At 41.3% G+C, this 26,000-nt stretch overlaps 1 protein-coding gene across 1 annotated transcript in view; it reads left to right on the top strand.

Annotated features, from left to right (window-relative positions):
- The first annotated feature begins 1,106 nt into the window (after nt 1-1,106).
- Nucleotides 1,107-26,000, top strand: part of FSHR (follicle stimulating hormone receptor) — an 82,415-nt gene continuing 57,521 nt past the window's right edge. Inside the window, exon 1 of the mRNA XM_063391209.1 lies at nt 1,107-1,670. Within this exon, the coding sequence (XP_063247279.1) occupies nt 1,519-1,670 (152 nt within the window). The 5' untranslated portion in view covers nt 1,107-1,518. The remainder of the gene's footprint in view (nt 1,671-26,000) is intronic.

Raw genomic sequence — 26,000 nt, 5'->3', positions numbered from 1 at the left:
AATAGAAATTTTTCTCTTTAGTAGGTTTAAAGGGGGGAGGAATAACAAATATTTGGTACAATTGGGATAATTCTTCAGTTAAGTTTACAAATTATTGTAGTTATTTAAAAAATCCTAATTATTTCCCTTAAAAAGCGTTTGTATTATGAAGCTTTTTTAAAAATAAGAATCATGGAAACTTTTGGTCAGCACAATTCAGAGAAAAGATGCTGGTTTTTGTCTCATTACATTTGTTAATGCTTTTTCATTATGAAAGAAAAAAATACAACAATTTAAAAAACACAACAAACAAGCTAACAGCAGCTTTTAACAAGATTAAGAAATTCTTTCAAGCAATGGGAGGGATTAAATGTGAGTCAGGTTCAGCAGAATCACCCACGGCTCCCTCACTTATTTAAAATGCACATGATTTATAAGCTCTGTATGTCTGAAACAACTATTTACAGTTTAAAAGAAAAACAAATAAACAACACACTCAACCATTTTTTTAAAAAATAATTATAAAAAGAAAAAAACCTGACACTTTTATGTCAAAATGCTCATTTCAGGTGTCTTGTAGAGAAGCCCTGGTTCTGGGCAGTGGCCTGGTGCAGCTTGACTCAGTGACATCAAAGAGTTCACAAGGCCCCTTCCTCAAGGATTAATATTTGTAGTGAGATATTTTAGCTCAGTCAAAAGAGTAAACATACCAAATAGGGACTCAAAGACAAGATTCGGCATTCAAGCCTTCTGATGATATTCCTAAAGCTCTTATCCTCCTGTTGTGTCACAAAAAGTCATTTGACAGTATTCCTGGGGTTTCTGTTCCAGATGATGAAATCAGTTTACCGGTCCAAAGGGACAATTTGTGTTGTGGATTTTTCTTCCATTTGGGTTCCAATAAAGGTGCCAAAGAACAGAAGGAGATGAATCAGCAACTGCATGAGAAATAATCACAGCTATGAAAAAAAAAGGCCTTATTTAGCTCTGGCTTCAGGTCTGTAGAGCTTTTACCCCATGAAATAGACTATAGAAAATTAATAGCACCTTACATTTTCCTAGGAGCAATACAAAAGCAGGGGGCCTTGGATCCATGAACGGGAGCATAAATAGTGCCATAAGCACAGTGCTTCTCCTTCAGGGAAAAAAAGGGTCTGGGCTGTAGAAAGTAAAAATGCTTTGTTGTCCCTTGGTCTCACCAAGCAATATATGAAAAATAGTGTAGCTGAGAAGGAAGAACCTTTTCCCAGTGTATTAAAAGAGCCCTGGTTAGTACAGCTGGGCCCCCGGCTTTCAACACCACTTGAAATACAAAGTACTTGTGTCATGAAAAATCAGCATTGCTCATCTCTATTTGCACTCCAACGCCATAAGGAATCTGGGGTCATGAAGTGAAACTTGCTGAGAAGTCATCCCCTAAGAGCCACATGGTTTGTCCCAGCTTTTGGGGCGGATCTTCCATCCAGGGAGTTGGCCTGGGAGGTCTCTGCCTTCCTTGCCTTTCAGATAAAGGAGACGGGCACAGATGGGAAGGCAGAGATGTCTGCAGCCCTTGCCTGCTTGCTGCTGCTCCTGGCGGGCTGCCTGGGCTGCCAGCACCCTGCCTGTCGCTGCCTGGGCAGGGTCTTCATCTGCCAGGAGAGCCAGGTGGTCCAGGTTCCCCGGGACATCCCTGCCAACACCACCGAGCTGTAAGTAGGGAAAGGGAGCGGCTGGGAGCAGCAGCAGCCTTGGGGTGGCTCTCCAAATGAGCTGCTGCTTGGCAAGCCAAAGGTCAGGTTTGAAGGGAGTCACTTGGGAGACTCCATGCCAGCTGTTTGCAGGGCACAGCCCTTCCTCCGACGCTCGCTTAATTACACCTTGAAACTCCTCTCCATTTCTCTGATCGTGCTCATTGCAAGATCTCTGTTAGGAAAGGATTCTGCACGTTGTAATGCAAAGTACAGGCTAAATTTGAAACAAGCATCCTTGGTGCTGCGACAGTAGTTTGAAGCATAAAGTCTGAGCTTTCTTAACAGCTTCGCTTTAGCGTTGTTGGAATGTGCAGAGCAACTTTTCTGCCCCAAACAACTTGATGATGAGTGTTTGTTTGTACTTCAGGAGCTTTCCAAAGGTTTGCGCTTGTTTGCCGAGACGCAGCTTGATGTTTTCCCTTTGAAATCTCAAAGGCATTGCAGAAAAGATTCTGGTAAATGTTCAGGGAGGGATCCTCCTCCACCAGAGGAGCAGCGTGGCTGTGGTTGCAGAGAGTGAACAATGTGAAGATAGAGGAGGGGTTTTGTCTATCTCAAAGCTTCTCGTTATTTCTCATAAAAGTAACATGAGCAATAGTTTGTGGCAGCTGTTTTCTGTGTCAGTAGCACAGGCAAGCAAACGAACTTGGGCAATGGCAAGTATATAACTGCAAGTGATTGTTCTCATTGTAATAGTTTTAGGGCAAATTATATCACCCTTTGCCAACACCCCCACAGACATCTGGCACTGTTACAACCTGAAGCAAAACCGAAAGGAGTAGTTCTGGATAAAGCCTTGGATTAATAAGTGGAGTGGCAAGTTTGAAGGGAGGATACAATGAAGAATGATGTGTCACTAGTTAGAAAAATCCCAGTTTTACACACCACAGTATATCCGTGGTTATTATGCCAGTTTTCCTAGGGCAGAAGTTTTGTTTTGTTCAGAAGGAGGAGTTTTTATGCTCACTGACTAAACAGACTGTGGTGAAAACTTGAGAGAAATGTCTGAATTAACCACAAAAGGTCAGTAAAAGTTTAAATCATTCTCACAACTAGAAGGAAAACTAATCCATCTGTGATTTAGGTCATCTGAATCCTGAGTGAACTGTGCTCCAGGCGTATACAGCTAATTTTGTTTAATTTTGCTTTGATTGTTTCTTTAGATTACACAGTTAAGGTCTGCCTTCTAGGGATTAAGCAAAAGCATTTTTTAATTATTTCTGCAAAGTAGAGTATCACTGAAAAGCACCTGTTAGTAAAATGGGATTTGTTCTCTCCTTGTTAACTTCTTGAGAGTTTGTTGAGGATGCTAATTTGTGGGTTCTTAGCACAAGTGTTATCCTCTGAAACAGGCTGAATACAACATTAGTGTGACTGAAATCAACAAACAAATCTTTCCTTCTGCCAGTACTGTGCAAATACTGGAGTAAAAATCTCTCAACTTGACCCTCTTCTCACTTTCTCAAAATAAACCAGCTTTTGGTTTCTCAGGAAGTAATTCAGGACCCATTCCATCAGTATAGCCCTGGGACTGATTTCAGCATGCCTTGAAAATTTGAAAACTGCCTAGAGTGGCTTTGAATATACCAAACCTTAGCATTACCAAAGCCAGATACATTAGCTGAAGAGCTATCAAGTGACAAATAAATCTTAGATTTTTCCTCCAGGATCAAGGGGAACTCTAGAAAAGTGCTTTCCTCTGCATCTCTCCACTGAGTGCCCAGTGGGGTGATTTGGGTGACTAAAATAGGTTTTACTGCTACAGATGACACTGCAGGTGCACTCCTGGTAGCAGAAGAATCTTCTTGCTTTATGTTTTCTCAAAAATCTCAGTGAGTGAAAAGGGTTTTAAATCAGTGTACCAACTTAAGCACAGAAGGCCATGGTGTCTAAGAACCCCATACAGGACACAAGCAGAGACTTCTTGCTTTGAACAGCTTCTGCAAGGTACTTTTTTCACTTAAGAGCTCATTCTGGGAGCCTGGATGCAGTCTGGTTTTATTTCATATAAAGGACAGGGGTTTCTTCAGTACACTTACAGCTCTTCACCTTCCCTTACATGATCTTGATAGCTTTCCTAAGTTATCTTAGAGTCCTTCCCTAGTGCCTTTAAATTGTTGAATGGCATGCTGGTGAATGCTTTAGAGCAAGAACAGGAGCCTGATCAGCCTCAAGCTGATCAAGCACTCTCCCACTGCTGTATGTTTCTATTTCACTACAGGTATGTCTGAAGTTGTGACACTGGCATGTGGCAGCCAGCTCTGACATTTGGTAGGAAAACTCATTATAAAGGTGAAAACAGGGCCCTCACTAACAATTATCTCTTTGCCATTGCTGAATTTTTAAATTGTTATTATTTTCTTAGTGTTTGAGGGCTGGTCCTGAACACCTGCTGCCTTGAGGGATTTCTTTGTGATTGTCTTCCCAACAGAGAGATCTTGGGCTCCAAAGGAAACATGACCTCTGCAGTGTGGTGCATGGGACAGGGGTTTCATCCTGGCTGGATTAGCATCTGCTTTAGCAAGGGTGTTGCAAGGAGAAGGCTGATAGCCTCTTACAGTGAGTGATTTCATTGTATACTTACCTGTGGAAACAGAGCAAGGATCAGAATCCACGGGCTTTCATCACTCTAATTTTGGCCACACCTACTTTTTCACTTACAGGCCAAAATCTCATGAGAGGATAATTACAGCTTGGTTTGTACATTGTTTTTTGCATATTTCCAAGCACTCTGCAGCTGGCATGTTACAGGGGAGGCTGTGGTTGTTAGCTGTTTTGCTTTATAATCTTTGCCTGGATAGAAGAATTTTTGGTATTTTTTAATAGATACCAAAATGCCTCAGAGATGTCTCTGACTTTGGAGTGAATCCATTAGAAACCAGAGGCCAGCAGTTCAGATGGGAAATGTAGACTCACCTGTGTCAAGTATTAACAATTAATTGCCTCGGAGGAGGAGGGAAGGGAGTGAATCAGTAGCAACTGCAGGCAGTTTGCTCCTTGAAGATCTGTTCCACCCTTAAAATCCAGTGTCAGGTTTTATAATCCATCATCAGTATTCAGCAGGATTTTATTTATTCATTAGAGGTCTTGCTTTGAGATAGTAATGCGGATCAAAATAACATTCTCAGAAGGGATCCTTCTTAAGATTTAACAAACTACTTTAAGCAGAAACATTTGAATAGCACCAAGTAACAGGATTACAGGAAATGGCCTCAAGTTGTGCCAGGGGCAGTTTAGGTTCAATATTAGGAAAACTTTCTTCCCTGAAAGGGTCATCAGGCATTGGAATAGGCTGCCCAGGGAAGTGGTGGAATCACCATCCCTGTAAGTGTTGTGGGTGGATGTGGCACTTGGGGACATGGTTTAGTGGTGAACAAGGTGGTGCTGGCTTCACGGCTGGACTCAGTTATCTAGGAGTTGTTTTCCAGCCATGATGATTCCGTGATTCTAGGAGGCAGTTTAGCCATTGTCAGAGCAGCTTAGAGGTATGTTATATAGAGTGTTTTCTCCCAAGCATCTGCAAACTATAAACAGCAGGGTTTTTTACTTGCTCGCTGCATAGGTGTTTTTGTGCAATTGCTCAAGGATATTTACTTTAGACTATCAAGTCAAGGCTGAGTAGATGTCTGAGCACTAAAACATCAGCTGCCTAGAAATAGCAAGTCCTGTGTTACGTACTGAGTCAGATGTGCTTCTCAGCCACAGAAGCTGCAAATGATGTGAATTGTAGCTGCAACACTGTTATTGACAGCTGCAATTAGGATTTTTTTTATTCTTTCACACTTAGAGTTGAGATTACACTGAAACCTGCAAACAGCTACACTTCTTCCTTGGTGTTTATACTGATGGACTGACCTTAACCTAAGAAAGGCAAGGTGTGAGGGGATAAAGTAAACTGATGAAACTAAGACCCATGAAGCTTTGAACTCTCTGTGTTGTGGTGGTTAATCACACAATTAATCAATAAACCCACATTTTTTTCAGGAATGAGGTGAGAATGTTTTCACAGCAGAGCATATTGAGAACATGTGACTGCTGACTAAAGACTTTTAAATTATTTTAGCTTTTAATTCAAACCAGCTTTGCATCTGTTAGGGTTACATTCTTCTCTTCCTGAATTTATGATCAGTTCCTACTTCGAAACAGAAAGCGACAGAGCTGCTGTAAGATTCCTGTCTGTGTATCAGTGTGGTGGTCCACTGCTTAGGCTGGATTCCATATTTGGCACTTTAATTGGGAGGATAAAAAGAAATAGGCAGATCATAAGAGAGGAAGAGAAAGAAGCAGAAGAAAACTACACAAAAGTATAATAAACTCAGCAGGACAGACACTGGGCTGGTATAAAAGACCAAATATCTTTACAGAAACATTCCGTTTCTAAACCTTCAGGAGCTTGAACAGGGAGTTATACTGCACACAGTGGAAGCTGCTTTGCACTCTGCTGGCTTGCTCCTGTCTCTATAAATAAATATTTGCACAGGGCTCTCACCTTACTTATGGGCTCTGCAGCTTGATGAATGTGTGAGAGAGGTATGGCCAAGTCTGAAAGTGTATAGTTGTCTATATGTGTGTGTGTATGTATGTATGTGTGTATAAAATATATCTTTGAAATGGAAGTGCATTCACTTAAAATTTAATGACTTGCTAAATGACTGAGCTTTTTGCAGGGAAACAGTGAAAGCCAAGACTTGATTTTGTTTGCATGCAGCATTGGGAGAATACCAAGCTGATGCCCTTCACTGGGGTCAGCTACAGAGAGATTCTCTCAATGTATAAATTCAGTTTTTTTCCAGCAGTCTCTGTCACAAACACACACACACACACACACACACACACACACCCCAACCTGTGTCACATCCCCACACATCTGAAAATAGGCAAAATGGGCTCCTGGGCTGATGAGCTCCATGTCCTGAAATAAAGTCTCTCTCAGACATCTTAGATGTGTTCTGGTGCAGTTCCTACGATGAATCAAAACGTGCCTACTGAATGAGATAATAATGTTTTTCTTAAGTGTTTGGAAGATTAAAGTAGTCATTTGCAGGATTTACATCTTCTTGTCTCAAGTATGGTGTCTTCAGCTTGTGTGTCTCCCCATTCAAGTCATGAATATAGTTAAAAACCCAGGAGACTTTGACAGTAATGTTATTCATGAGATGGGATCTGGTAAATACCAAAGTTAGTGTTGAGGCGTGCCAGGAAAGAAAAGCCCTACTAAGATCTGAAATTAGTAGTTTTAAACTAAAATGTGGTAAAAATGGCAAAGCTGGTAAACCTAGGGGGCATTGCAGAATGGAGCTCTATCTTTTACTTCTCCAACAAGAACATGAATCACTAAGCTGATCTGAGAAGTCATGAATTCACTGGTGTCACACAGCTGTTAATTTCCCCTGCTCTAAATGGTATGTTAAGCTAAACACTTCAACAGTATGGATGATTTCCTAGCTTCATTTAATCCCCTTACGACAATTTCTCACAACTCATCAGTTTTCACTCTGCAGAAGTAAAACACTGTATTTCAGACTTTGTTGCCTTCTCCTGTCTAATATTAAAATGTATTAACTCCATCTCTCATCCCATGCAGAGATACTTTGGCACAGGGAATCCTATTGAGTATCACAGAAAGATGACTACTGCTAGCTGGGAGAGCAGAGCACAGTCAGAGCTCTAGGGAAATGCTTTCACAATTTTGAGTGACATTAAAGTGCTTATGTGGTTTAGTCTCAGCTTCAGGGAGCCTCCTTCCCATCCCTTACATGGGGAGCTCGGGGTATTTACGAAGAGAGGGATGCAGAAAGGGATACGTGTGTGGGTGCCACTCATGGTCTGACCCAGCAGGGTACAAGTTGCTGTAATGTAAGAGCTACCAAGCCGGGACAGTTCATCTGTTATCCCTGTATTTGTGCCCTTGTGCTTTAACTCCCCGGTCAGGTTTACAAATGGCATCTTGGGAATTTGAGTTAATAATATTATAGATCAGACACTTAGAAAATTTATATCAGCACTGCAGTCTTGAAGAGTAAAGCTTATTATCTCCCTCAATATCCCAGGCCATGCCACTTAAATAAAAAATAAAATTAAAAGAAAGCTTCTCAAATACTTGATAATCCCAGATACGTTTCTGAGATGATTCCTGTAGAAGAGATCCCCAGTGGGATGTGTCTTTAAAAGCTGCAAATCACATTCCTCTGGAAGAGTATCACACATAAAATGTATCACCTGATAAGCCAGCAGGAGCAAGTCTACTGTGCACCTCCAGGGTTTTCTTTGCAGATGGTCTCATCAGGCTGACATGTCACTGGAAGCATTGCTTCTGTGAGACTTTAACAAGGGTGACGGAAGGGAGTGGTTGAGGAATGCCACGAAAACAGGAAAAGAGTTGGACCGAGGAGAGATGCTAAGTAAGAATATACATCCCAAAGGGAGACCTGCTCTAACTGCCAGCAGTTTGTGTGCAGGAGGGGGTCCTGCAGAGCCAAGCAGAGTTATCTGCCAAAGAAAAATAAGCAAACCTGTGAGACACCCAACTGAGAAGCCAAAGAAAACCATGCAGAGTTCAACATGCCTCACTCTCCCCTCTCTTGTTGGCAGTTTAGTTAGTTCAGCTTAACTTTCCTGAGTCCTTGTGCAGGCAAGTTAACAGATAATTGGGGTAGGCTCACAGTTAATTTAAATGTCATAGCTTCATTAACTTCAGTGGAAAGAACTCCTTTCATTTTCACCGCCTGGCAATGGGGACCTCTCTCAGCCATGTGTTGTTCATTTTGGCAGCAGCTGACTGGGAATGAGTGTATGTGTCTGTGTGTGTGTGTGTGTTCAGTAAACAACACAGTTTGGTCACAAAAGACAGGTATTATTTTTCATAGCAGTCTATTAGCTTTACACAGTGAGGGGCACGCACTCTGGTAGGAAAAGTCACTTTTCTTTGTTTAAGACCTTGACCTTTTCAGACAAAATCTGTAAATTATTTCACACACTTTGCCTGTGGTTTGATTGGGCTGCTCTTATTAGCAGTGAAATTTAAGTCATTAAAATGAAGCTTATTTCAAATTATAGGTCAGACCAAGCATGGATTTCATGTAAGAGTATAGAAAATTATTTCTTATAATTGTCTTGCACACAGTATAATAAGGAGCCCAATTTCTGCCTTTTACTCAGGTGTAATTTCTTTGATCTTGAGGGTCTAGGGTCAGAAAAGCTTGTGGTTTGTTTACTTTTGCTCGTTGTTTTCCTCTAACTATCCTTAAGTCTTTCAGGAGCTCAGCCTGGAAGGTAGGAATGCTTTTTATCTCCCATTACCTTATCAAGCCACCTACAATCATTTGCTCCTGGGTAGCTAGAGAAGAGTTTACAGACTGTTATTATATGCAGAGGGAGATATGTGTCTGAGTGAAATGAAAACAGCCTCCAACCCAACTCAGCCGAACAAGTCCTTGCTTTTTATAAGTTTGTTGAGTTTGCTGAGCCTCTCTCTTTGCCTGGACTAACTAAATAATGCTGTATCCTTAAAGGTAACAGATCTTCATACAGACAGGACAGCCTCAGTTTTAAGCATCTACCCACTGGGTGAGCTGCAGGATGAAGCTTTCAGCTCTGCTCACTCTCTTATCTGTTCAAGAATGTTATTACTAGTCAGTTTTTGACATATTTGCCTGGAAATTCTGTTTTCTGAATGCCTATGGAGCATTATTCTGAGAATGGTCCTATTGGCATAGTTTCCCCATATCCACATACGTGAGGATGTACTTCCTGATATGAAGCCTTGTCCAAATACAGCCAGTTAATTGGAATTAATTTGTAAATATCTATTAGTCAGAAATTTGTGAATCTTCGGTGATTTTTCCAGAAACACTGTGTGCATAAACATGCAGTGGGGAAAATTTCCAAGTTTTCAGTGTTTGATTCATCTTTTGTTTCAGAGTGGAGCAAGGGGGGAATATACTTTCAAATGAAGATCAGAAGATTTTTTTTTTTAATTTGAAATAATAGCATGCAATAAAGAACTGGATGGACTGTGTGAAGATTGGAAAAGAAAGTAGTGCTTGTTTTTTCAGGAGAGTTTCTGATGTCCTATATTTATGTTCTAAACATAAAATTTTGGGGTACCATGGGATACTTATGAAGACATCTTCCCTCCCTCTTACCCCAAAACCAGATCCTCCCCCAAGAGGTGTGTCCACACACTTGTGTTATGTGCATAAGGTGTCTGTGTGTAACTTCTTCCTCCACCAGTTTGGCCCTGGGCAAAGAAGAGGAGATTGGAAAACAGTAGCATGGATCTACAGCTGTAACTCCTAAAATGCCCCAGGCTGAGGCAAGAGAAAGTAATAATGGAAGGAGGGACCCTTTGCCTGTCCCTTTCCCCCAAAACCAGGAGCATGGGCTGGGAAGAAGTGATGTGTGGTTATTTAAGGTGGTTTTTTTTCACTGAAAAGGATCGTCACATAGGTAGGCTAAGAATTACAGTGGTTTTGTTTTGAACACAGCTTTGAAAGCTTTTTAATGGTTTCGTATTCTGTGCTGTGTCTTGTGCTTAGAAATAATCTCTGGCGTAACAGCCCTGCCTACACTTGGCTTTGAGAGGTTTGGATTTCAGTGCTTACCTTCAGGGTAAGCTTTTCTTTTTTTCACTTGTACCATCACATGGTATAAAAACATTAGACTATTGCCTTTAGTAGCCCAATAGGCATTTTTGAGGACCAGACCCTTTGTCGAAGGGTATCCTGTTCTGTGGGAAACATTCATGGCTGCAAAAGCCACCAACATTCACCAAGATAAGAAAGCACATCTGTCTCCAGCAGTGGAAGCACCACCTCTGCTGCTTTCTCTGGCATCTCTAGTCTCTCCACAGCTTTAAAAAAAAAGGAGCAGAGATCAGCCAAATCCATTTTTGCCTTCTTGATAACTACTGGGAAGCAATCAATTCTGAAGAGTCTTCCCTTGGAGTCCAGTCTCCCAGCCAGAATATTTATAGTCACACATAAATTTGAACAAGCAAGGTATAAGTTGAGGAGCTATAAACCCATGGAAAGACAGTTGGTTGATGCTAAAAAACAACTCTTGTCCCCAAAGTTTTCTCTGGCCAACAGAGCTGCTATGGGAATTTTTGCTTTTCATTTTTGGCAAGTGAAGAGTCATAAAAGAAGCACAGGCAGTGCTAGAAAATGACAGCAGACCAAGAAATGCCTTGGCAGAACAACTCTCTCTAGGTGGAATGACTGGTTTGGGGGAATAGTCACTGCATCCGAATCCCACGAGCTGTAATTTCCTATCTGCAGTATATTTGTTGCCATGGCAGATGAAGCCCAGAACTCATTCTCCAGTCCTTTGAAATCAGCATTAGTGGCCCCTATGAGGGAATACCCTACAAGAAAATCCAGGGTCTGATTCCACAGGCATTCATAAACATCCTAATCGCTTGCCCAGGCAGCTCCGCTGCTTCCCAGTGGGACAAACTGCAGGTGCAAGAGTACCTGTCTGCACATATTTGCAGAGTCAGGACTTTGTGCTATTGCAGTAGACAGCAAACCACTGTGGGGGAAAATAAAATGGGCATTGAAAGCGCAAATGAAATAGGTAAAAAAATTGCATTTATTTTAAATTGTATGGGGAGATTTTAATTGTTTTGATGGGCCGCCTGGAATTGATAAGACTGTCTTAAGGTTCACAAAGTATTCTACAATTATTAACATTTCACAGCATTCCTGGTAAGGATGCAAATGTAATTTTATCAATTACAGTAACAGCAAAGCTATGGGTTGCAAAAGACAAGCAATTTCCCCAGAGTACAGGGTTTAACCCAGTGGCTTAGACCCACCTTATTCACCAGACTGTTCTCATATGGCAAAATATTTCCCTTTTCCAAATAGCAAACAAAAAAAAATTACCTCTTGTATATTTGTATTTCTTTCTAATAACTATTTCTCAGCAGAGAAAGTTATAACTCTACTATTTTTTAATGTCAAGTGAGGCGTAAAGTTTCAAGGCTTTTCCCCCCAAATGCATTTTTATTGACTTGGTACATCTGCATCATCACCTTTTCCACTTTCTTTCTGTACTTTTCTTGCATCAGTTTCTGTCGCTGTATTAGAAAAGCAGCATTTCACAGCAGTGTTGCAGTCAGTAATTCAAAGACAGCTGAGGTGGCGATTTTTTTGTGAGTATTTCAATTACGGCTAACTGTTGGCTCTGTTATGGTCAGTAGGGCTGCCTATGGAGCACTAATTGGAAGGTTTTCACCCTTTTATGAGTTTAATTGCTCTCTGTATATTTCTCCTTAGCTAAAGATCTTCACAAATGTATGAATGTTGCATCTACAGGAAATTTTAAATACATATTTACAATATTCATATAATAAACAATATTTTTTTTACTTCCTTCATTTTTCTACACGTTATTGCTGTGTTGTGTCAGTGTGGCTGAGCACACTGCCTGGGCCCACACCCCAGAAATCGTGTTGGTATTTGAACACTTTACCCTAGAAATTGGAGCATGTCCGTCAAGAGCTTAACAGCACTGTACAGGCTGGATGTGGAGCCAGCAGTCTCCATGAGGTTCCCACTGAGTGCTTGCCCTTGGGTGTACTGCTGCCCTGGTCTGGTGGGGATGGCTTGTAGGACTGTGGACCAGCACCAGCTCAGGCTTTGCCATTTTGTTTGTCTGCCAGAAGTGTGGATGCTGTCTGGAAGAGACGCTGTGGCGGCACTGGAAATCAGCGAGACTGGGTCTTTGTTCAAGGCTTCAAAAGACTTTGCTTTTTTTTTGCCCTCTGTGTCAGGCTGCCAGGATCTGGCCTTGGTTTTAGGTGTGGATTCATCTCTTTAGTGTTCTCCAGGCTGAGCGCACACGGTGGTTATCAGCTAAAATAGGCAATGAGGCAAGGGGTGCCTTAGAAGTTCCTGCTTGCATCTCCTTGAAGATTTTCTGCATTCCACAGAACGTTTGTTAACCTCTGATCTGGTGGGGAGGCAGACTGCTATTTTTATTAGCCTGACTTGCCAGCTAGAGCACATCTTTACAATGTCCATTGTATAAAGGAGTTTATAGATTTCCGTAAAACACCACACGCTGGTATCCTACTTTTATGAACAGCTTTGGGCTTCAGACTATGTTGCATAGCAACACTCAGGGTTTTGTTAATCTGTTTGAATCAAGTGATTCAGGATGGATCTCAGTCCTAGAAGCCTTGAGCTTCAATAAGATGCCAACTGTTTTTCTAAAAATGGCCCAAAGAGAGAAAAAGGTGCACCCAAACTACATGGAGGTCTAAATTTCACCTTCAACATCAAGTATAACATCAGTGTAGGAGCTTCTGTGGCTTTGAGCTCCTCCCAGTGGAAGGTCTTTTTCCAACCTCAGTATCAGCTGCCTAATAGAAGCTACTGCCCATGTTTCCTCTGCCAATATACCTAGGATCATGCTTTCCAAGCTATCCTAGCTTGCATGGTCATCTGAATGGTCTTCACCATTGCTGATCTTATTGAAGGGGTGGTGATGGAAAAAGCTGTGCAGAAAGAAAACAGTGTCAAACCAATCACTAGTCATTCCCTGCAATCTCCATGCTGAAATAGCAATACTCACTGAGAGGCTACTTCTGCCAGATAAAGGATAATCAGCTAAAATATTTCTGTGCCTTGGAAGATTACCCTTGAGTGAAGCAGATAGGAGAATCAAAAAGCATACACAAAGGCAGAAAATATTTTTGTTTTGGCTTTCTATATTTTTAATGCTTGTTATAGAGGATGAAGAAGAGGCTGTGATGCTTAATTTCTTTTTTGTCTCTTGGACAGTAAGACCAGTTTTTCTCAGGGTAACCAGCCCCCTGAGCTGGTAGACAGAGGTGGAGAGAAAATAGACCCCCTGTAATCCAGGAGGAAGTAATCAGTGATATGGTGGGACACCTAGAAACTCACAAGTCTTTGGCAACAGATGTGAGCACCAAGGGAGCTGGTGGAAGGGCTCACCAAGCCCCTGTCCCTCATTTACCATCAGTCCTGTTTAACCAGGGAAGTTCCAGAAAACTGGAGGGTGGACAATGTCACATCCATCCACAAGAAGGGCTGGAAGAAGCATCCAGGAAACTAGAGCCCTGTCAACGTGATCTCGGTGCCAGGGAAGATTATGGAACAGATCACCTCGAGTGTGATCACAAGTGCTCACAGTGTGAGCACATCTCAGATAACTAAGGAATCAGGCGCAGTCAGCAGGGCTTTAGAGGCATACCCTGTCTGACCAGCCTGATCCTTTATGACCAGGTGACCTGCCTAGTGGATGAGGGAAAGCCTGTGGATAAAGTCTGCCTGGACTTCAGTGCAGTCTTTAATGCTGTCTCCCACAGCGTTCTCCTGGAAAAGCTGGCAGCCCACAGCTTGGATGGGTGCATCCTAGCTGGGTTAAGAACTGGCTGGATGGCTGGACCCAGGGAGTGGTGGTGAAGGGTGCCACATCCAGTAGGTGCCTAGTGGTGAGCCCCAGGGCTCAGTATTTGGGCCAGTCCTGTTCAATATCTTTGTTGATGACCTGGATGAGGGTATCAAGGGCACCCTCGATTGCAGACAGCACCAAGCTGAGAGGAGGAAGCTCTGCAGAGGGATCTGTATAGGCAGGATAGATGGACTGAGAACAAGAGTGTGAGGTTCAGCAAGACCAAGTGCTGATCCTGCTCTTAGACCACAACAATCTGTGCAGCACGACAGGCTGGGGGCAGAGTGACTGGAAAACTGCCCAGTAGAAAAGGACCTGCTGGTGCTGGTTGGCAGGGCTGAACATGAGCCAGCCTGTGCCCAGGTGACCAAGAAAGCCAATGGCATCCTGGGCTGTCTCAAGAATAGTGTGGGCAGCAAGACCAGGGCAGTGTTGTCCCCCTGTACTTGGCACTGGTGAGGCCACACCTGAAGTGCTGTGTCCAGTTGTGGGCCTCTCACTAAAGGAAGATATTGAGGGGGTGGAGAGACTCCAGAGAAGGGCAATGGAGCTGGGGAAGGGGATGGAGAGGGAGTCCAAAAGCAGCAGAGAATATTCTTTTAAACACTGCAGCCTTATAAACAAAGCTCTGGGAAATAAACATCCTTTACAGTTGTAAACTGTCAAACTCAGAGCAAATGTTCATTTTCTCATTGCCAGAAGCACTCTGAGAAGGTGAGAGAGACTGACTGCGATCATATCTACTCTTTGAACAATCCATTCGCAAGAATAGATATAAATGTCACATTAAAAAAAAAAAAAAAAAAGTGGTTGGCTACTGAGGTGAAATAATCAAAAGAGCTGAAATAACAAGCACTGAATCTAACCCAACAGGTCAAGGGGTGTAAATTAGCAGCACATTTTCTTGACAAAGTAATCAGCTACAAAATCCATTCATTCTCACATTTTTTTGCAAGGCCAGCTTGTCTTTGAAACTTAAAAGACTTTTTGCCATGTAAAACAGAGGAAAAAGATAGGAGATTCTACAAGGAAGCTGCAATTAGAATAGAGTAATGATGCAGATCTTTGAAATAAATCTGAGGGAACACTTAATGATTCTGGAAGGGTGAGTGGGAAACTTTGCGGGGACATTTCAGGTTCGGTGGTTGATGCTGACTGTCATTTTTGCTTGCCCTTAAGCTAAACCAAACATGGTTAACCAAGCCTCTTGCAGCAAATTCTATCAGCTAGATAAGATGTGCAGCACTTAATGTACGGAACGTTGGCTGATTGTGGATGTCGCCAGAGAAGAATGTGAGGCCAACTCATTTTTTTGTTAGAAACTCTGATTGGAACAATTCCATCTCAGCATGAAGAGGTTATCACTGCACCACTGATTGGTTAACCTCTGTTCCCATTATTCAGGTTTCTGCATGCAATAAATTGTCTGTCCAATACATATTGAAAAATCAGTGGAAGAATTCCTATTGATTTCCATTAGATTGTGTCGTAATATTGGGCCCAATCTTTTACTGCATTGCTTTAGCACTTGATCATCAGCACTGAAGTGTCAGCTAACAGAAGCCAAGGAGTCGTGGCAGTGTTTTTCTCATGTGACTCATGAATGGATATTTAGAATAAAGTGAGAGCATTTGAAATAGCCAAGTTCTTATACAACTTATACCCTTTAATTACCTTCTGTCAGAGCAAGTTATCATTGTTTTTAATTTAGCAGATGCCCTCAGACTGGCAAGATGTGCTGTTTTATCCCTGCTGGAAATGTTGTGGGTTTGGGTTTTTTTTTATTATTTTAATATGAGACATCAAGGAGGTGGAAGGAGAGCAGGGGTTTCAAGGACCCTGACATCTGGTACTGTATCTTATGTTTCTCTAACTCTCTCTTCAAGGTGAGCCAATGATCTGCAGCCCATCTAGTTTGTTTTTGCGTCATTTTCTTAAGTTGTCTTATGTGCAATAATCATTACAGTGTAAAGTGACACTGCTGGGAAAATCAATTCTTCCTCACTGAGTAGAAAATAAATTACACGACACTTGAATCATAATTGTTATTTTGTTTATTTTGTTGGACTTAAAGTTAACCACTGGGTACTTTCCCCAGGAAAGTTCTGTGTCTTCTGGCAAAGGCACTGCTTGCTATAAACATTAAGGAATTTACTTCCGATCGAAATGTAATAAAAAATGCTTATGGATCCACACTGAATTTTCTGTCAGATGTTCAATATTACGTCCTTGAAGACTATAAAGTCTCTGAATATTTATTAGCAAGATGAAAGTCTATTCCAGTAGGTTTTGAACCATGCTCACCACTGGAGCATGTGAATGACTTTCAGTAGTACATCTGTCATATATTCTATTATTACAAGATTACTATTCCTCTTCTGCTGTTTATCTATAATTCAACCACAACAATGAAAAAGACTCTTATGTGCTCTACATGAGCACAAAGTCCACATAACTGATGCCAGCTTTTCAACCTGTGAATGAATAGGCGTTAGCAGAGGTTATCAGCACTTTGCATTGTTCTCACACATCTGGGGTGCTGTCCCATAGCATGCCAAAAACCTCTTCAGTTTTACCGTATTTGATAAAATAAATTCAGGACTGGAAGTTTGTACTTGGCTTAAATTTAACAAAAAAGTTTTATTGGAGGGCAGAAAAAAGGGGACTTGAGGGTGTTCAAGTGCTTTAATTTTCTTTGTGGCACTTATTCCTCAGAGCTGATGCTTGGTGTGTTCAGGATAAAACTCCTGTGATGAAAGGGGAGCTCCTCAGTGACCAGGTCCTCCTATTAGTAAGACACTGCAGCTTCCGGGGGAGGAAAGTCCCTTTAGAAAAAGAGTCCAACAAAACAAACAGAAAGCCTAAAAGGGGAAAACAAGGTGCCTGTGTGCACCTATCCCCTCCCATTGCCCAAAGCCTGATTGAAGTAAAGGGCACCTGCCTTGTTCCCTTCCAGTGGATAATTCTTGGCTGGGCACTGGGGTTAGAGAGAACTTCTGAGTGTTCTCCAACACCCTTTCCAAACCCACTTCCTGAAAAGACACTTTTCTAGTGATCTGACCAAGAATCTCTTCACCTGTGCTTTAAATCCCATATATAATGAAGGATACTTGGTGCTTGCTTATCTATTTAGTTCTGTCCTCCCTGTAAATTCCTGCATTTATCTTCAGGGGAAAAAAAAAGATTATTTTTGGGTCTTATTTATTATTTTGGTTTTTGTTTTTTTTTCCTTTAGGGAACAGGAAAGGGAGTCTGTGTTTATGTTTGGATAACCTGGAGTATTTTCAGTATCCAGTTCTGTGTACAGCTGTTTTGGGAGAGATACTGAAAAGCTGCAAGTGGATTCTTTTGCCATCTTATCACATTCAGACAAGAGAAGACACCCCTTGGCTTATAATGATAAGCTACAGCCTTGATCGATTTGATCTATGCTTTTGTTCTTCTTCATAATTTGAGCTATTGATTCTATTTATTAAAACTAATTTAAAAAACACAAGCCCTGAGTGCTCTGCTGTTTCAGATCAGTCTGCTCTAGGCAGTCTGATCTGAAGCTAATCCATTCAGTGCTGATTTATTTTCACTTTGTTTTCAAGCAGAGTTCTGTTCTGTGGGGGTTTTTTCGGTCCTCTGTTTCTCTCTGAGAAAAAAGGCATTTTGTTTCACACCTCCAGTGCAAGCAGGGGGGTTTAGATTCCTTTTTCTGATACATGAAGTGAACTAAGGAAAGTTTACATGGCTCTTTTTCATGCAGGTTTTGTTCAGAATGTGGCCCCCTGTGTATTGTTCTCTGTTGGCTTAAATCAAAGCATTACCTTTATGCTAGAAAAAAAAGTATTTTCTTAAATCCAATCTTCCCATCTTGGAGTTCATGGGAGTCACCATGTTCCTAAACTAAGAGCCAGCAGAGGAAGTATTTTCCCTGTATTTCCTGGGCAGCACAGGTTTGTCTAAGGGCTGGGTTATCACCCCAGGGCTGGGTTCTCTAAAAATAAATACCTTTATTCAGACTTAGATAAATTGAATGAATGAAGCCCTTATTATTCCAAACACATTAAAAAAGGAACCTTAAAGAAATAGACACTTTTCAGCACCAAGCTGGCTTTGAATTTCTGGGCAAAGATCAGCATTTAGTGACTTAGTGATATTTTATTTACTGTCAGTGTGTTTTGTAGGTGATGCTATTGGGCCTTCTGTACCCCAGTTTAACACGATTATTTAAATATTTAAGTTCCAAATTATTTGACTGGTTCCAAGCTCTCTGAGTATCCTGCTTGTGCAGGGACTGCATATTGTGCCTAGTGCATTTTTCAGTGTTTGCTGCTGTAATGTAATCTTTTCACAGTAAAAAAAATCTCATAGTTCCTAAGTTATGCTGAGGTCTGCTTGGTCATCCTCACAGTCTAAAGCCTGCAATTGCTTTTGCAGTGTGTCAGAACTATCAGCTGAAATCAATCAGGCAAAACATAAGCCTTGATATTGTCATGAAGGAAACAGGCACAAGGTAACACAGAGTAATATCCTCTGAAGCCTTGGTCTGGCTTTGAAAACACTGTGCTTTAATTCAGAATCAATATGGGCACAGCAAGATGGAGCCAGTTTTGCTGAATATGTCTTTATAGGTTAGAAATGCCTTATGTAGTGCATTAGGAAGATATCTTTGCTTTGACTTGAAAGCCACAGGTAGATTATTGATGGGATACTTGCTACAACCAACATTCAAGTAAAACCACAGTTGTTCAGATGCAGTAAGAAAGAAACTCCCCACAGCTGTTTACATGATCTTGCCCCAAGCCTTCACAGCGATATTGTATGGCCCAGAGAGCATCTTCAGCAAGGGGTCAGCAACTCAAATTTCACCCATCAGCTCCAGCTGAGGCCATGCTATTCCCAGTTTCCACTGCCTTGCCCCTGGGTCTCCAGGCAGGGTTACAGCCCAGCAAAGGCAGGTCATGGTAAGTTTTTCCTTTTGTAGGAAGGGACCCCCTCCTTTGCCTGCTCTGTCCCTGCAGTATCAGCTATGGCTGCAAGTGAATCAAGTATCCTATGCACAACAGGGAGTCTTAGGAGCTGCCAAGGGTAGCATAAGAATCAGACAAGCATTCAAGATAATTTAACACAATACTCCTCCAGGCTCTAAATAATTCCAGTCCAGGGGATTGCCTGACATTTGTGTTGAAGCAGCAGTCCTTGCCTACCCTCTCCAGGACTTCTGTGGACCTCTAGCATCCCTTTAAGCTTTCCATGCCAGAAAGTCAAATTGGTTATTCCTCTTACAAAAGTCATATCATGTCTTTGATCAGCAGTAGTGCACTCCTCTTTACCTTTCCCAGTAGTCAAATACCCTTTTTGAGATGGAAGGGATCAGAACTTCACCCTCTGTTTTTACAGGAGAGAAGGGAGAGGATGGTTTTAGAAAAAGAGTGCAGCAAGCAAGTGACAAAAACCCCTTAAGCATTTAGAGTATTATGAGCCTGAATTTGCCTTCAAGTCTGCCTCCCAAAGAGGGCCTGGGAGAAGAGTAAGGGACAATTGAGACTATGCACTGGCTGTTCAATTAGCCTGATTTTATAAAGATTATCAAAATTACCTAGGAAAAGAATTTGTGGTGAGCTGAGACATTCTTTTAATATTTTCATTATTAAGGAATGCTGAAGTGTTTTTGTCACATTTATTTTTGGTGGTGTCTTGTGGAGCCAATTCTGTGCAATGAAATAGGAGTCTGAATGAGGTGCTGAAAGCATTAAATGGTATCAGCAAGTGCCACATCTACATGCCTTTTTTACCCAGTTTTATGCAAGGAGATGCCTATCACAGTCATTTAGAGAGCTTATGTCACATTCAAATCAAGAAATATGATGGAAGGGTGTGTAGGAAGGGGGCAGAAGTCTCATCCACTGAGGTTGGGTGTTGCAAAGAATATCATTTCCCAGGCATAACTGCTAAACTCTTTCTTAGAGGTCTTCCATGATCTGCAGCTGTGCCACGTGCAGGTCAAGCTTCTCCCATCTCTACTTCACTCTTCTATCACCCTTTTTAGGAGGACCATGTATGTTTATTTTTTTTAAGTGCTCCATGGAGCGTTCATGTTTGAGAAGCACTCTGAAGGTGAAAGCACGAAGCCCATCTTTATTCTGAACACAACCTGGCATTTCAGTTGCCAGTGTGGTCAAGATGGCCTCTTTCTGAAACAATACTATTCACTTTCAAATGCAATAAAGATCCATGCTTGACAGCAGTGCAGGCTTTGTCCTGTGTATTACTGAAAAGAGACCTGTCAGTCTTAAAGGAAATAGTACTGTTAGTATTTTTAAGGATAGTGGCACACTAGCTGCCATGCTGTATTTACTCGGGAGCATCACTTTAATATGTGAAAATAAATCCATGGCTAATGGAAGGCAGATAGATAAACTTAGATTTTTGCAGTGGCAAGGTATTTCCTGCTAAAATAATGGGAAAATTTAATTATTTATTTGTTTTTGTACTAGGAGAAGTAAGGCGAATTCCTTGCTTTTTCATTCCCTATCAAATTGGTGATGTCTATGGGGAAGGGACCTCAATAACAGAGAAAGACTGTGAGGGAGCAGAGATACTCTCAGGAGAGTACAGGACAATATTGGAAGAGTCCAGGCGCCTCCAGTTGATATCCCTGTGATTGTTTCCCTGAGCAATCCCCAAGAGATGAGCTGAGAAAAGCTCTTGCAATGGGAAGCTCTGTGACTGGGAAGAGGACCAGTGATATGGGAGTGTGTAGTGAGCAATGGCAGTGAACAGGAATGTTTACAGGACTTGAATAGAATATGAAAAGTGCATTACAGTGAGAGGACTGTGAGCTCTTTTACAATTACTGGAACCTGTTGCTCACTTTAATCTCCTGGGTACTCCCATTCTTGGTGGGCTTCATGGTTCACCCTCTTGCACATGCTGCAGCAATTCCAGGAGCCAGCTTCTCTGTCCCTGAAAGAGTCAGCAGAGATATTCAGACTAGAGGAATGCATGGCCAGAGGAGATGTCCTTTTTTGTCCTTTTTGTCCTTTTTTGCGTGGTGCTGGAGTGACCAAAGTTGGGGATTTTTTTCTGCTTTGTCACTTTTAATGTTATTTCGAAACTTGAGCATTTAAAATTTAAATGTGGGCTTCAGTAGTTAAAAAGAAGTAAATTCTCCACTTGCCATGGTGTAGGAGAAGCAGGAGCATGTGGCACAGGCCCAGTACATTTCTGTTGTTCAGGACAGCTGTGTTAGCACAAGTCTGACTGGTGTCCTGGGAAGAGCAGGGTAGGTGCTGTTTGCCTCTGGGACCCCTCCTCCCAGAGAGGCTGTTTTCCAAGAATTCCAGTTGAGTTAGCTGTGTTGGACACTCACGCTGCTTTTTAGAAAATACAGCGCGTAATAGATAGCAGAGAGAATATTTACTTTTGCAAAGCTTATGTTCAGATAGGGAAGAGGAGTACAGTCGAGTGTCCAAGTACTGTTTCTTAAATGGTTTCTGACTGCTCTGGCATCAGGAGTATCTGATGTCTCATTACAACTTCAAACAAGCCTTTGCATGTATCCAAATTAATCCAAATATTTGGTGGGGACCCAGTTACTGTGTGCTAAGCAGGGAATGTAACAGCGAGTGTCTTTCTTTCTATTTCATTAATATTCTGGGATATTTTAGCTGTGTCCCATTAAGCAGCACAGGTTTAGTGCCTATGAAGATATGGATGAGAAAGGAGATAAAAAGCACTCTAGCTGTTTCTAACGAATTCATCAAGATAAAGTGATACAGGTAAGTATCACAGGTAGTATTTGCTGTTTTGCTATCCGCTGATGGTTCAGCAAGAACTTTTGCAGAAAAGCTTCCTTTTCTCTTTTACCTTTCCTGAGGCACCCAACTCAGAACTTCTGAGATTTTGTCCCTGGAGGATTTGTCTCGATCGATAAAAATATCATCATGTATGGTGGGCCTGCCAACATAGAAAGTCCCAAAGTCTTAGAGGTAGAAACACTACACACAAGGAACACTTGCCACCCTTCGGGGATGACCTCAGATGATGAACAAACCCCTGTTCTCTCCCTGCTGTGAAGTAAGATTTTTTTGACACACTCTTGAGACAGGAAGAGTCTAAGCGACTGGCTGTGTGTGAGCAGGATGGCTATTCTTGCACTGAATCAAAAAAGGGGAAGAAAGCTGTAAAGACAATACCTAAAAAGCCTCCCATCTGATTGGACTGTGGACATTTTCCAGAACCATATTTGCCTTGACAAGTTGCCCATGGGAAAGAACACAAAGTAAAAGATTGTTTTTGCAAGAACAAAATACCCAGTACTTGTACAATGTTCCTTTTGTTAGGAAAGTATGCAGAGATGTTAATATAAATAGATGTAACACCAAGAATGTGCTCAGAGTAAATGAATTTTTAATGGCTCCTCCACACCGTAAAGATGGTTGCAGATATCAAGGTCAGGTTTTAAGGAAGTTGTACATTCATCACATGCTGTGCATTTCTCAAAGGCCCCTGTGAGTAAGCTGTGAGGAACAAGGGTGTGCTCTTCTAAAAGTAGCATGGTGTCTTACAGGATAATCAATACTAATAAAAGTATAGCTATTTGTAAAAATAAAGTAATCACTATTTCCTGCCTCTCTGTAACCAGGACAGGATAACTTCATTCACTTGTGTTATTTATCTTACACAGAACACTTTTCACAGTATGCCTTTGACATTAATAGAAGCAATTTTTACTGTGCTTTCAAGCTTACTGCTGTCCTTTTTTGTGGTAACTCATTCCAAGCAGTTAAACTCTTCCCAGATGCGAACCTGATAACTGTGATTCTGCTCAGAGGCCTAAAGATGACTTGTTTGTTGCAATTTGTGCTCAGCAGCAAAGCCTTTTTTTCTCTGTGTGTATATACTGTAGAGGAATCCAGAGCTCCAGCTTTGCTTTGCTACAGCTCTGGGTAAGCCTAAAGTAGGGAGGGGATCCTTCCTGCCAAGACAGCATTGCTTTGCCTGCTTTACCTGATGTCATTTGTGTTTGTGACATGTCTTGTGTGCTACTGCTGCTTGCACCTAAATCTTCAACAAAATTAATTGTCAGGGACTTTACAAAGTGAGTTAACACACACAAGCAGCTGGTCTGAATAATCACAACTCTTGTGCCTCTCCAGCTTTACCTCAATGTAAATCAACCCAACCTAAATACACTGAAATAACTACAATAACTGGTGACCATTAAATATCTCAGAACAAGTAAAAGCCTTGGTGTTGCATTCCTTTTTCTGGTTGGGAGTTTTGCCATCCTCTCTCTCTCTCTTTTTTTTTTTTTTTTTTTTTTTTTTTTTTTTTTTTTTTTTTTTTTTTTTTTTTTTCTTTCCTGCTCCTCCACATCCAGATTCCTCCTACCCTATTCGAGCAGAGCTATTTAAAAGCACCTTGGAGTTTTATTTTTAACTGGGTGCACGTGTGACCTCAGAAGGAACCTATCTGCTGCCGTGGGGGATGTAGCAGTGCTACTGAGGACAGTGTGTGCTTTGTCCAGAAATGAAAAGGCTATCAGTGCTGAGACTAAACATGCCATGGCTTTGGAAAACTAAGTTAGGGAGGAGGGAGAGTAAGCTCTTCAAGCCCATTGCTTGACCACTTTTACAATCTTTTAGGTGCTTGGTTGTTTTGTTGTTTGTTTTTCCTTTTTCTCAACAGTTTTCTGTTTCCTTATCTCTCCTTATCAGCTGTTAGCTGCCTACGGGCAGCTGTGTGCAATTAATTAGCTGACCTAAGCAAGTTCCTCCGGGAATAACAAATCCCACAGCAAATTTGCAGTGTGCCTGTGGGAGCAGCATCACAGCTCTGCTGGGAAAACAGGCACGTTGTTATCCATGCTGTGGTGTTGTGGGCACTCTGCAAGTGAAAAGCCTGCAGGATATTGGGGGTGTGATCTTGAAACGCTTTCCTGCAGCTTTTTGTGGCTGGGGGGCATTATTACACTGGTAAGTGTTAACTAAATTTAGAATAGGAGTGCAATCAGTACAGTTAATTATCCTTCTAATCTAATTCCAAAAAGAAGAGGAAATTGATTTTTATGGGAGGCCACTGATAAAGATTAAGGAGTGATTTTTCATCAGCTGCCGCACTTACTGTCTTTTAGATTCAGACCTGCAAAGCAGACAGACATCATTAATAACTTTATAATCACAGTTCTAATTGTATTTACTTTGTCTGTACAATACTTGCTTTAATAGCTCACAAACCAAAATATTTTCTCTTTCTCACAGATGCCCTTTACATTACTCCCAGACCTAAAGAGGTTCCTAAGTAGCCTTCCTGAAAGGAGGACGCGTTCCCTCCCAGATTAACCCTAAGTTTTCTGTCTTCTTCATAAAATATGAACTGCCTAGATTTTCCTTGGAATACTCACCTTTACCAGCTTTTATTATCCCACAAGAGGAATAAACCAGCTGCACTGTCTAGATAACTTCTTTCTCAAGCATTTAAAAGGGATGAGCAGCTGATTTAAGCACATTAGGTGTAGCAATGATCAGATGCTTCAATCCAGATTGTGCATGTTAGCAAGGGATTACGCTCTTTCTCTCAAAAATCCATTTACATATGTGTGAAGTAGGGCCTCTCAGACATTCAAATCCATGGATCGTGTCTCCGTTGAACAAATGAATTGCAAAGCTCTTCCTCCATTATTCAAGTGTGCTTGTGCTATCGGAGTCCACTCTTTGAAATGAATCTGCAGTTACATGAATAGTTATTCTAAGAAAAATATTCTGCTTGGCTTTGGTTTTCTCTTAAAATAGTGCCATATCTCTCTGAAAAGATGAGCTGGATGGTGGGAGATGTTTTTTGTCACTGTCTGTGCCATTCCTCATGGCCCTGCTTTACTCAGCTTTACAAAGTCCCTACTTCAGGATCCCATGGAATTGAGGTGACTAATACAAATCTTTTCCCATTCTTAAATTAAAGCCTCATGACTGTTGAAAATAGCTTGGCAGCATGATATGAATGCACTCTAAAGACTTTAATACCAAAAAGCAAATAAACCCAATGGTTTTGCATTTAGCTTGATGGTTTTTGAAGCCTGATGTTTTAGCATCCAATTTATGACTTTCATACTCCTCTCTACCTGCTGTTAGGAAAGGGAAAATATAGCTTTGTCTGAAAGCACCTACAACCTACTTAATAGATTCCAGAAATTTTCCACCTAGGCAACTGAGTAGGAGAAATACTTTAATGTTCACATGTATGTACATATGTCCCTTCCCAGTGAGATGTTCACTAGAACCAGACTCTAGTCACAGTGAAGTCATATGACAGTGTGGACCCATTTCAGTGAGCTGGAGGCTTATAAATGTTCTTCATAAATTTAAATTAAATCGCATTTAGCTCTAAGGAATCTCATTATTCACTCTAGTGAGAATTAGGACAGAAGTTTAGGGCCAAAGTGACACAGATCAATTGATTTACACCATCTGGGTTGTGGTCTGCAGTATCTATTTGTCTCCTTTTACAGAGTGAAAAGCAAAATAGTCCTTCACTGTTGTATTGCCTAATCAAGCAAAAACAAAAGAAAAAAAAAAAAACCTACCAGGATGCAGGATCTTGTTGATTCATGCATTTAATCAAGAGCACACTAAATAGGTCATAGAATCATTTTGTCTTCCCCTGATGTAAAGCAAAAATTCATCTGTTGCTTGTGCTGAAACCTCCAGCACATCTCCAAAGCAAGAAGCAAAAAACAAAGAAACAACAAAGAAACAACCAAAAAGAATTACAGAGAGTAAATTAATTTTCACTATAAATCTTTGTTTGACAAAATGCACATTGCTGCAGAGGATTAGAAGGTGATAGCATCAGTCTATTAGCTCAGAGATTAAAGTA

This window comes from Prinia subflava, chromosome 2 (genome assembly GCF_021018805.1).
Source record: "Prinia subflava isolate CZ2003 ecotype Zambia chromosome 2, Cam_Psub_1.2, whole genome shotgun sequence".
NCBI classification, from domain to species: Eukaryota; Metazoa; Chordata; class Aves; order Passeriformes; family Cisticolidae; genus Prinia; species Prinia subflava.
The sequence above is the reverse complement of the archived record's forward strand: the minus strand, read 5'-3'. Positions and strand labels throughout refer to the sequence as shown.